The sequence below is a fragment of the Serinus canaria genome, chromosome 1A, assembly GCF_022539315.1.
Source record: "Serinus canaria isolate serCan28SL12 chromosome 1A, serCan2020, whole genome shotgun sequence".
Classification (NCBI taxonomy): domain Eukaryota; kingdom Metazoa; phylum Chordata; class Aves; order Passeriformes; family Fringillidae; genus Serinus; species Serinus canaria.
In genome coordinates this window covers 58,371,615-58,384,473 of record NC_066314.1, presented here as the reverse complement: position 1 = coordinate 58,384,473, position 12,859 = coordinate 58,371,615, and the positions used below count along the sequence as shown (strand labels likewise).

At 41.6% G+C, this 12,859-nt stretch overlaps 1 protein-coding gene across 1 annotated transcript in view; it reads left to right on the top strand.

Annotated features, from left to right (window-relative positions):
* The first annotated feature begins 495 nt into the window (after positions 1-495).
* BRAF (B-Raf proto-oncogene, serine/threonine kinase) overlaps positions 496-12,859 on the top strand; it is an 83,124-nt gene continuing 70,760 nt past the window's right edge. Inside the window, 1 exon segment of the mRNA XM_030237720.2 lies at positions 496-819. Within this exon segment, the coding sequence (XP_030093580.2) occupies positions 688-819 (132 nt within the window). The 5' untranslated portion in view covers positions 496-687.

Here is a 12,859-nt window from a genome sequence, read left to right as displayed (position 1 = left end):
TGGTATCGATCCCAGGATCGATTATTGCAGTTATCAGCGGGTTTACAGCCAGCAGGTGACCATGGCAGTGTCCAAGCGTGCCTGTCGCTGCCGCACGGTTCGTGTGGGGAGGATTCACCCCAAAGCCGCAGCGCTGCTGTGCGCCGAGGGATGCCCGGCATCCCCTTCCTTCTCCTTTGAATTCCGCCGGCACCCCGGGTTTCCCCGCTGCCGGGAAGGACCCGCAGAGCCCCCGGCAGCGGTGTTCAACCCGGTCCCTCAGCCGGCTGTGCGCGGGGCTCCTCCTGCCCCGGCATTCCCGGTCCCCCCCTCCCGCTCCCGGGGCCGGCGCGGCGGGGGCGGTGCTGCCATTGCGCTCCCAAGCCGCCAGGGGGCGCTGCGGCGGCGGCGGGCGGGGCGCGGGGAGGGGGCGGGGCCCGAGCCCACGTCCAAGTTCCCAAGGCGACGGGGCGGTCGCGCCGTGACGTCACGGTGCTTCCCGGTGACGCCAGGCGGGCCCATGCGCCGTGGCCGCGGCGATTCTGTGTGACGTCACGAGGCCGGCCGTGACGCGCCGGCGGCGCTGGGAGCGGGCCGGGACCGCGCTCGCCGCCCGCCCCTCGCACTACGGGTCGCGGCTGGGGCCGCCCCGGTGGCGGGGACGCGGCCGCCCCCGGCCCCGCCCTCGCCCCGCCGCTCCGGCCCAAGATGGCGGCGCTGAGCAGCGGCGGCAGCGCCGAGGGGGCCTCGCTCTTCAACGGGGACATGGAGCCCGAGCCGCCCGCGCTCGGCGCCGGCTACGCGGGGGGCGGCAGCGGGGACCCGGCCATCCCGGAGGAGGTGAGGCCACGCGGCGGCCGCCCGCCCCCGGGGCCCGTGCCGGCGGGGGCAGGGAGCGGGGGCCGCGGCGCGGAGGGCGCGGGTCCCGGCCGGGCTAAGGGCGAGCCCGGCTCGGAGCCTGCGCGGCCGCGGACGCCGCGTCCCGCGAAGGTGTTGTGTGGGGGTTTGCCATCGGTTCCCCCCGATGGATTTGAAACACTCGAAATGCGTTTTAAACCCGAGGCTGGGTTCGGTTCGCTTTGCGGACGTGCCTTTTGTGGACGTTTTTTGCACAAAGCGTCTTAGGAAATGTTAACGGACAGGGCACCGTGAAGGCAGTGAGGATGTCAGGCCTCTGCTTGGTGTCTTTCTTGCATACTTCCTGTGTTTTTGGGGCTTATTACTTAACTTCCCAATCCCACGGGGAGCGAGCGGTACTACCTGTTTTACTGGGGCTGAAGTGTGAGTTGCGAACGCTTCTGAAATGTTTTCGGAAGGGGGAATAAACTGTGTGGCAACAACACAAGGTGCTTCGCAGATTCAAGCACTGTAGGCATCCAAGGCACACCAACCTGCCAGATGCCATGCCTCGAGTCTGTTCTGGAGGTAAATACAGATGCCAGAAGCTCTGCTGTTTTGTTCTCAGCGTTACCGGCTGGAGAGTGTTTCAGCTCAGCTTTCCCTGGAGTGTCTGTGCAGTTGGTACGAAACCTCTCGTCTCTGAGCAGCCTTGTGCCCTGCGAGGAACCCAGCCCACCTGGGAGCCTCTTCTTTCCAGCCTCCAGCAGGGAAAATGAGCTGGCTTGGACCAGCTGCTCTCAGAGGGGTCCAATTTGATTCCCAGAGACTGGGGGGGAATTTATTTATCCATTTCATTTATTAATAGAGTACTGGATTATAGTGGAATTAGTGGTTTGGGAAGTTTGAGAAGTGCTTGACTTCATGTTGGGTAGATGGCCAGAAGAGAGAAGTAGGGAAAGAGTTAGTTCCTATGGATGTTTGTAAAATATGAGGTTGATTCCCTCATCTTAAGGAGTTCCTGACTTACTTGCTTGCTGAAGGTAGGCAAAATTCAGCAGTACACATCTATTTTACACCTACCCAGCATGGTGATTAAACACCTTGAGTAATGCCAGTCCAGTCTGTACTTTCCTGTGTAAGGAGAAACTCTCAGCTGGTGGAGAAACCCAAACACCTGAAGAGTGGGCTTTAACAAATGTACGCTTTTAGCAGCAAAGTGAGGCTAAAAAGCTTCTGAATTTCTCAGCTATTTCTGTCATTTTAAAAAAAATGGAATTAATCCAATAACTGGCTTATATTGTGGCCCTTGAAACAATAACACAATACAGCTGAGCTGCTTAAACTGAAGTATAGTAGAGAAGAGAGGGAAAAGCAGTGGCAGAAGGCAATAAATTTTTTTAAGAAACAATTTTTATACTGAAGGGGGTGTTTGTGAAACTGCTCTAAATCACTTGAACCTCAAAAATGTTTGAGGCTGTGTCAGTCATTAGATTTGATTCCAATTGGTAAATTACAGAGTGTGGCTGCTTCTGCTTCCATCCTGGATGAGGCAGAGATAAGTGGTCCAGCATGAGGAACGCCTGCCAGGCAGAAGGGTTCATGGGTTGTCAGTACAGGTGTAGGTATTTAGGAAGTGTTTGTGGGATAGTCTTGTATTATTTAAAAGCAAACTTCTACATTGGAAATACTGAAACACATGGGTCTCAAGGCAGAGCTGGTTGTAGAGTTTTTATTTTCTGATGTGGTTTTATTCTGCAGTTAACTAGTTCTTCCTCGAGTTGTAGGTAATTACGTTTTTTTTACTGTATAAGTGCACCTATTACTTCACCTAAACCTGTACCTTAATGAAGTTCAAGCCCAAAAAATTGCTGACACAGTTAAAATGGAACTATCCTTAGTACTAGAACAAACCAACCTAAAGTGTAATGCAAGTTCAAAGTGACATAAGTCAGAGAAATACTGAAGTGCTTGTAACTGACTCATGGCTGTAATGTAAGTACATGTTCTAGTGTTTTGTTTCATTGTTTCCAGACGAGGTAAACCTGGGCTTTAAAAGTAACCTTGCTGTGGAAGCCTGTCAAGGAGCATGACCTTACTTATTTAAGGCAATACCTGAAGAGGTTTCAGCTCCTACAATCTTTGGGGAAACACATTACTGATTTCCAGAAGGCAGACCTTCAGTCATGCACTCAGTTTCTGCTTTTAAAATGGGAGCAGACAAGAATTTCTGACAGATGTTGAAGTCATCTTACACATTTGTATGTTAGAGCCCTCTGGTAAATGAGATGTTCTGTATTGAGATTGTAATTGAGTGCCCTGTGTTGGTTACAGCTACATCACTGTCCCTTATGAATTCTCAAGGGCTGGGGCTTTGAAAAACAAATTTATGCCATATTTTTCAACTCATTACCAGTTCTTAATCAAATAGTGAATGTTTACCTTTAAAAGTTGCTTTGGTAGCCTAAGTGCTGTTACTGAAAATCTTCTAATAATGACTATTATTAGTAATAGTAGTATAATAGTATAATAATTGCTAAATCTTTTTTCCCCTGTATTAAAATTCAGAGTTTATTAGGGTAGCTGTCCATGCAGTGATAAAAAAGATAAAAGAAATGGCTGCTTCTTGGAGACAGAAGGATTTGGGAAGAGTAGGGGCAAGAGCATTTAGAAGAAATTTGTTCCTCTTCCACTCCCTGTTTGGTTGCTGGTGCTGGGAGACCTCGGATGCAAGCTGGTGTCCGCAGGCACAGAGGTTGGCTTCTTTCCCAGCATGAGTTCTCAGGACAAGAGATTGTTTGGATGGAAGGTTTTCAGAGCATTACAGGGTTGTTGATATAGTAAGGAGTGTGTGACAGCTGGGAGGAAAGGTTCTGCTCTTGTTGCTAGAGATTATTTACACCAATATTAAATAATTCAAATGGGATTTTCTGTACTCAGCTTTGTACCCTAAACTGCTCTTTGTAAGACAAAAATTACTTTGAAGGCTGTGAAGTGAGGGCCTGAGCTGCTGGATGGTTGTTTTCTAGGCAGCAATGCTGGAGTTTATCTTGCATGAATATTAGTTATAAATTTAGAAACCTTAATCCTATGAAGCAGATTTAAGAGTAAAAGGGAGAATGGATGAAAAGATATATAAAATGAAGATAGAATGAAAAGGCACCTCTAACCTCACAATATGAAGTAAGTGATGTGTTCTCCTAATGTAGTGTAGGTACATGAAGTAAAAGTGAGGGTTCATTTTGTTGCAGTAACATTTAGGGAACCTACGGGGCTGGGTATTAGAGTGTCTATTTCTCTAAAGAGTTTAATAGTAAACATGCTAATTATTTGCAAACTTGAAACCATATGAGTGGTTTTTACTTCATTGCTTTTGTAGTTTTGGGAATACTTTTATGTTCAATCTCAATTACGTTTCTGTGCATTAGTATTCAGTGACTGAACTAACTTCATAGTCTGTGAATGACATCCTATTTAATTGTGAGGACAAGTTAAAGTGGAGCTGGATGTGAAGCATCTTGTAGCTAATATTCTGCAGTAGTATATCTCAAAGGATAAGTTAATTAGTTGTTTCTTTTACATAGCATGGGAAAGGCCATGGTTAATACTGACTTTGGGTCACAGCTTTGAGAAATGCATGGTCTAGCTGAGGGGAGTCTAGAGCAAAATACTAGCAGTGATATAAAGTCTGGAAAGTCAGAGCTTTGAAGAAAGACTCAGTCAAATCTGAAGTTGTTTAAAAAAGACATGGAAGTTGTCAAATCTGATGCAAAGAAGAATGCAAATAACTTGTTTGCCAGGCTTATGGTGATTACTGCCAGAAGTAGTGAGTTTATGTGGTAGCAGAGGAGAGGTTCCATGTTACTATGAGATGTTGTTCTTTATGGCTAGGAATAGTGAAGCATGAAATAGACTTTCTGAACTTATTTATAAGCTGTTCATTAATAGACTGTCACCTCAACAGACAAACATACATAAGGAGTGATGGGGGGAAGTTGATCCAGGTGTAAAAAAAGACAATTACTTAGGTAACCTCTCATCTTTTTTTTCCTTAGGGTTTTTATGATTTATTTCTGGCAAGGTGGATCAAACATTAGAACACAACCTTGAAATACTTAGGTTTACTGGGGATAGTAGAGATTTCTACTTCAGGTGTTTTTCCCAAAAGGGAATAGGATTAACAGTTCTGTTCTGTGGTTGCTTGTTTGATTACACAAAACTTGCTTAATAGTGTGGTGGCTCCTTCTGGAAAGCTGTGATGTCTTGGGAAGCTTGTTTCTCGTCTCTGGGGATATCCCCAAACTGGTTGGGAACAAAATGTTTAGTACTGCTTTTTTTTTTTCCCTGACTTACAGTCTTGCTTTTTAATTCCCACTTATATTTTGTTGTTGTTGTTAAATTCAAAGACCTCTTATTTTTAAAGCTGTTCTAAAACAGCTTCTTGACACTTGTTTAGCCAAGAGTGGCAACTCTTTTGTTGCATGAAGTTAAAAATACTGTAGACCAAATGCATTTTGGGTTTTGGCTCTGTTTTTTGTTTGGTTGGGGTTTTTTAAATGCAGATATCTTTTGATGGCAGCTATCTTTTAACATAAACTGATAACCCCCAAGTTTTCTTAAAGCTGCAATATTCCACTTTGTAACAAATCTGTAGTTCACTTTAATTAATTGTTTTATCTGTCAGAAAAATTGAATGCATGAAATATTTTGGAGGGAATTTGATTTAGAAAGAAATCTAATTTTATTTGTACTTACAAGGGAAACAAAAGAAGGTTTTGATTGATCATGGAATTACTAATTCTCTTCCAGTCTAGCCTTCTAAGGAAGGTGTTTCAGGTTTAATGGAGGGAGTTTTCTGAAACACAGTTTTGGCCAAGTGCAAGTTTTATTTTCAGTTTGAACCACTGGCTTCTGAAGGGTGGTGAAATGTATCAGAAATGCCCTGTCATAATTGTAGTCCCTGTGGTGTTTGCTGCTCCCTGTCCCTGCAGTTTGAGGTAAGTCAGTCAAACGGTGCTCTGACACCCAGGTTTTGCCTTTTGCTGTACCCATGTCACACCTCTCAGCCAGACCTATTCCCTTGTGCCTGCTTGCTGCCACACAGGTCGTGTCCTGAATTGACTCCATTCACTGGTACTGAAGAGAATCAGTACTGCTTTTGCTGCAGTAGTTTGCAGAAAACTTAGTGAGTGGAATCTCCTCAACATGAGGAGCACCCAGTGAGTTCTAAATACTTGTGAAGTGAGACACTAAAGGAATGTGGTTAGGGGGAGTAGTGGTAGTATGGGGGGTGTGTGTGTCCTCTTTTCTGTTTGGTTATTATAAATAATCTTTGTTCCATAAAACTCCATTGGAGACTGAATTTTATATATTTCAATGAGAAGTTGTGCTCAGAGACTTCCTTAGCTGGGCTTGTCAGGTTTAGGTCCTGACACCTCAGACTTTATGGTCTTGAGCTCCCCCTCCCAGGTTGTAACAATCTTCCTTGGTCTCTCTGGAGCCCTTCTGATCATGCCTTTTACAGAAATAGGATTGCATGCCATTGCTCTGTCAGTGTGCATGCCATAGCTCTGCCAGGGATGTGAAGGTGTCTGTGAGCTTCTTGTGTAGCAAGTGTACCGTTTCCAACAGCCCTGACCACGTGAGAGTTCTGGGTACAGGATTTCGTTTAGTGAGGTGTGAGATGGTTTTCATCATTTTCAACTCTTCACACATCTGTGTGTGAACACAGCTACTTTCTCACAGCTAGTGCAGGATACATAAGTCAGCATGCAATATACGGGTTCTCTTGCTTCAGCTTTTTTATTCCACTTACTCTTGAGCTTTTGGGGTGTACAGTGGAATCCCCCAATCCTCCATCCTGTGCACAGCTTCTTTCCAAGGCATTGAAATATGTATTCATTCAACTGATTCTCCCTTCTGTGGCCAGTGATAAAGAGGGCTGGTTGATGCAGAATTACATGCCTTTTTTTTTTTTTCCTCATGCTTAAGCCCCTTGCTGCAAGTGTTTGGTTTGTTGCACCTTTTTAGCATTTGTGAGTTTTGAAGGAGCAGCAACAGTGTCTTTCTTTTTTCTGTTTCTAATTACATTTTAGGAATGTGGACCCTAGCAAAAAAGAGTAAACCAGGCAAAAGTCTAATTTGTAACCCTTCTGTTTGACTGAAGTTGCTGCCACTTCAAGCAGGAATTTGGAGGGAGCAGTGCTGTCAGTTATCATCCCACCATGACACTCCCCAACCAACATGAGCATTTAAAATCAGAAAACAGAACTTCTCTTCAAAATGGAGCTTGTTGTGCAGTGCCAGATATAGTGCTCAGTATCAAATTAATTTTCCACACTATCAGTATTAAATTCAGGAGATCATATGAGTGTGGAGCACTGAAGGGCACTTTTATTTTTCTAAGGTTCTGATCAAGTGAAATATTTTTGTGAGTTCTCCCAGTATACCTGCACAATGCTTAGCATGAAGGGACAATTCAATTTCTACATTAAACCAATTTTGTTTCAAATCTTTCTTTGGGAGACAAGTAGAAAAGGCTGTTATTGAACGATTGAACTTAGTTTAAAAATGTGTTGCGTAATTAAGTGGCTAGGAATTTTTTTTTTTTTTGACCCTAGAAAGGGGGATACTAGCTCTAATGTCTTGCTTTGTTATATAGTGAGGCCTCTTAAACAGTATCATTATAAATAAAGCTGTTGTTAAATGCAATGATAAGTAATAAAACTCTCCAAATGCAGTTGTATTGTGTTCAGGCAACATTTTCTGACACTTGTAGCACAGACATGGTAACTTCATTTTATTTTTTCCTCTGTATCTCAGATAAAGGGTTTGTTTTGAAGGCAGACGTTTCTGGAGTCAGAATAGTGTGTCTAGTTTTTCTCTCTCTAGTACAAGGTATTCATTAATGATGTTTGAAAAGCACTGCAAAATCAACCTGAAATAAAATACATCATTATAACTAAGAAGTTGGTAGTATCTCAGTGTTTGGAACTGGATGGTTGTATATTGGTGCCTCAGTATTTGATCTGGTTTTGAAAATTTATTCATAGACTTAATAGGTCAAACATTCTCTATAATAGGTTTAAGTAATGTAGAAATAAATGTAAGTTTTTAGTATCATCTGAGGTAGCTTTCAGAAAAGATTTCTTTAAGCGTTCTATAATTCTTCTGGAATACAATTTGTACTGTCTCTTGTGACATTTTTAAGCCTATGTAAATCATTGAAAATTGATGTAACGTTTTCCAGATTCTAGGTAAAGTAGTTAGTGTAATTTTTTTTTTTTTACTTTCCTAATTCTACAATATATGGCAAGGAGCCAATTCTGCCTTTTAAATAATTTCATTTTCCAAGGTGGTACTGGAGTTGCTAAGGCAGGGTGGCCTGCTGAGGAGAGCATAGAATGCTGTTTAGGAGAATGTGGTTTCTGTGGCAGTTCCTATTTGACTATTTCTTTTGACTAGAAGCACATTACTTGTGTTTTAAAGATAAAAAGAAAAAAACAAGTACATTTGCTCTATTTCAGCTTTTGAGATCTGTTTGTGATAAAAATAGGATACCTTAACTTCTTTATTGGATCACAAATATTTCTAAACAAGCAGAGTATATTTGTACTTGTCCAACAATTCCAGCTGTCTTTTACATTTTCTAATCAGTTGGTAGGAAACCGTGCACAGTAGTCACTATGTAGAAACAGTTTAGTGGTGGAATATTGCAAAGTTTATGACAAATTATTTTATGGATTGATAATAAAAACTTTTAAATAGGTGCTGATTATCTTTTCTGCCTAGTGTAATTAATAGTGTAGTCTGGCAAGGAGAAAGAAGAATTAAGTTCTGTAGTTCAGCTGAAACTGAGTTTATTTGTTTTGTCATTTTAATTAATGTGACCAAAGCTGTGTAAGAGCTCTACTGGACGAGCGTTTGCTTCTTATAGGCAATTATTGTAATTAGCTGGCTGGCTGCTTGCTTTCCATTACAAATGTGACTTTTCAGCTTTAGGTGTGCAGAGAAATAGTCTGGTGTCTTCATGATAATCTTTCTTAAATGTCACTGATATATGCATTTAATTTTTTTGAGATTCTGAGGTAGTTACCTGGCTAAAGCAAAATTGCATTCTTAAATGGGTTAGAAAATCTAGATAGTTTATTTCCTTTTTTTTTTTTTTTAAACCTGTTACTGTCTAGGGAGAAGTTGTTGAATTCGTGAATGTAAATACAGTGAATTGTTCCTGAACTCAGTCGGTGCGTGATCCTCGTGACTACTGAATTAGTATCAAAGTGAATAAGAGGAACTGGTAGTACTGCAACACAAAAGCCATGAAAAATATGGAATTAAAGATTTAGCTGTGCAACTGGTGGTTAATGATTTAAATGAAGAATACAGACAGCTCTTATTTTTCCACACACTGCTGTTCTGCTGTGGTAGAGAACATTTGTTAACTTTCCTTTTTATAGTGCTTGGAGGCAAATTCTACTTAGCAGCAAGCAGTAAAGATGGCAGGTGATGGAAAAAGTGGGAGAATGAAAGAGAATTGAAACCTAAACAGGAAGGTTGCTGCTTCATGGTAGCCTGAATCCATCTAAGTGTGAGCTGTAGAGAGGAAAGGTGACTTTTTCACCAGCTGAGATGATCACAGGGTGCTTTGCCAAGCTGTTTTAAGCACAGTAGACTGGCAGAAAGCTAACCTTGACAAAAAGAACAATTTTTCATTGTTTAGCATACGGAAAGGGTTCAGCCGAAGGTTTAAGTTATGGAGAAAGAGTAAGGAAGAGAGCAGGGGTAAATAGCCAAGGACAATGTGGTAATTGCACCAACCATCCTTGCTGGTGTGAACTGCAGAGCAGTCAGTGCCTAAGGCTCTTGGGTGGCTTCAGTCTTGCAGAGAAACTGCTTGGTTATATTATGAGAATAGACTTCTCTGAGCTTTATCCTTTACAGTTTTTGAATTTATTTAAAAATATATTTTTAAACACTTGTAAGATGTAAGGAGCATTTGAAGTCTGAATTCCTTTGTTAAAGAGGAGACAACTTAAGGGGCAAAGGCCTGTCAGACTGAAAGACTGTTTATTTGGCTTTAAGAGTAGAGCTGAATGATGAGCAATTGAGTTTGCATTTAGAACTGATGAAAGCAAAAGACATACTCTCAGTTGCAACCGAGGTTTGCAAAGAAATGAGAGATAGTTTCTGCTGTGAACTCTTTAAAGATGGTACTTTGATACCTGAGTGTTAACTTAGTCAGATGTTGCCTAGTTTTTTGGAGAAGGGTGGAAGTTGTTGGGTGTTTGGTTTTGGTTGAGATGATTTTGTTCAACAGGAGCAGTGTCAGATGCTGCTGGAACCAACACTGCTAGTTACAAGTTAGTCTTTCCTTCATAAAAATTGCTACCTGTTAAATGGAAAATAGATTTTCATCTTGAAGCCTTTTTAATGTTTAATTAACTGCTGTGCTTACAACAGATGCTCACTGATCACATTACTGTATTAATTGACCTAGTTATGATCCTAGTTGTCAGACAGAGTGGTACTGAAAATGTTTCACCTCTTCTTCAGGATTTTCCTTCCTAAATGTAGTCTTGTACATTTTCCCGAAGGCCATTTCTCATGAGTCTAGAAAGATACATTCATAGGCTTTTGTGGAAAAAGAGAGATAACAGGTCCTTTTTCTCTTGGCTACAGGTACTTCTGTGGATATTGTTGTCTGTAACTTACTTATTAGTCTGTGGTTGTAAATTTTACTGACTCATTTTGAACTGCCTACATACAGACTTTGACAGTGTTCCATTGTTGGCTATCTCGGACATTTTAAAGGACCTATAAAGAAAAATTATATAAAATTATATAATCTCAGCAAACCTATAAAAACAGTTTGCTGAGGTTAAAAAAGTTGGGCAGTATGAACTAGGAAAGGCAAGCTTGATGTTGACCTCCGTATCACTTGCGTAAACTCTCATGTGAAAGCCATTGCAGGCTGGTTTTCAATAAAGTGAAGGGTTTCAGCTGTTGGTATTTGTCACACTCATTTAATATGAACTTTAACTACACTGTTGAAAATATGGTAAGCATGAAGAGCCAGGAGAGTAGGGGAAGTGGAAAAATTACCACAGTGAATGCACAACTTGTGAGAAGCTTCCAGAGAAACAGAGAGGAGCTTTAGCCTGGAGTATTGGAAGAAGGCAAGGACTCTCCATCCCACTGTGTGTGCTTGTTTCGGCACGTGCCTGCAGGAAATGAGAAGCAAGCTTAATGAGAGTTAAGAAGAGGACTGGGACTGAGATGAGTGAGGGGGGAAAGTAGCTGAAGGAGGTTCCAAAGTGCAATAAAGAGGCAACAGTGATTGTCAGCATAGAAACTCAAACCCACATATTCTGCATCATACTATACAAATGGTTTTGTGGGCTGCCCTGATATTAACCCCATTCCTATGTCCTCTTGCCTATCTTTCACCCAAGCATCTCACTTTCAAGTTAGTCGATATGTTAGTCCAGCTAAAGGCAATCTCATATATGACAGCTTTCTATAGTGTTTTCTGACAAAGTGGATCCTTGCTCAGGGGACCAAAGAATTGAATTGATGGTGTAAGAAAGAAGCCTAAAAGGACTGATTGGAATAGTATTAGATAGGTATTGATGATTTTGTCCTCTTTATGAAGCAGTTTCCAAATGAAATGCTTAATTTCTTGGTTGTTTTATTATTTAATTACACTGTTGGTTCTATGAGAGTATTCTCTGTCATCACCAAGTATGATAATCCAAATGCAGGACATACTGTTCCTGGACAAATAATGCATTTTTCTTACAGAATAGATTTGAACTTTCAGTGTCTTCTACCAAGTATGAATCATACAGCTTAGAGTTGGGATGTTCTGCAAGATTTGAATAGTGATGCCAGGTGCAGAAAGTATGAAGATAGGTTTGCTTTACTGCACATTTTGACAAGCAGCGAAGGATGCAAAATAACTTTGTGGCTTAACCTTGTGTGTACCTGAAATTATTGTCCAAAGGCTTCTTGAGCTCTCTCTGGGTTGGTGCTGTAATTCCTTTCCTCAGGGCCACTGGAACAGGCTCCTGGTGTAACTCCTGGGGATGATCCTACACAGGACTGGGAGTTGGACTCAATGATCCTTGTGGGTACCTTCCAACTCAACATACTCTGTGGTCTGTGCAGCCATAGTCTTCCCTGAATAGAATGGATTTAGGCTTCTACTGTATCTGACTTGCCTCTGGCTTGAAATAGGTCATCGTCTTTATTGCATTGCAAGGGAATGCTTATTTGCAAAATTAATGCACAATTATCCACAATAGGCAGATTCAAGTTGATATATTCCAGTATATCTGGAATATTTCCAGTTGTCTGGCTGCCTGTGTCTATGTTAGCCTGCGTCAGCTTACTTGTGTCAGCAGCACTAAAAGGAGAATCAAATCTAATCTCTTGTGATAGAGAATAACCTTAACCTAATGCTACAAGATAGGCCAGAAACATTTATTTGATGCTTTTTTTGGAAAAATGATATGGTTATCCAAGCTGTAAAGGATTCATTACTTTTTCATGGAACTATGGTTTAAACAGTGTCTCAAATCCCCATTCTGTTTCCTCTGGAAAGGGACCAGACTTGCATGTGGGCGGTACTGGATGCACTGCAGGTTTACTTCAAAATGCATTTAGATTTCCAGCAACTGTCTCTGAGGCTGGCATACTTGATAATTGTGGTTTTATGTTTTCCTACAGGTGTGGATTTCATAAATATTGTGGAGTGCTCATAAGAATAAGAAAAAAATATATCTGTTTTTTCTTAATAACTTTCAGGTAGTTTTATTTTACTTCTAAAAAAGTGTGAATGAAGAGTGGAGAAAGGGTTTACTTTAATCTTTAAAAACTTGGATTTATTTTGCGGTGTAGGAACAAGCTCTTTGGTCTGGAACTGATTGATAAAAGGATTCCATATGACATGTTTTTGGTGTCTCTGTTGTTAGGCAATTCTTTGGTGTTGTCTTGGAATGTATGTGCTTATGGGCAGTGAGACCCTTTTTAGGCCATTTTTGCA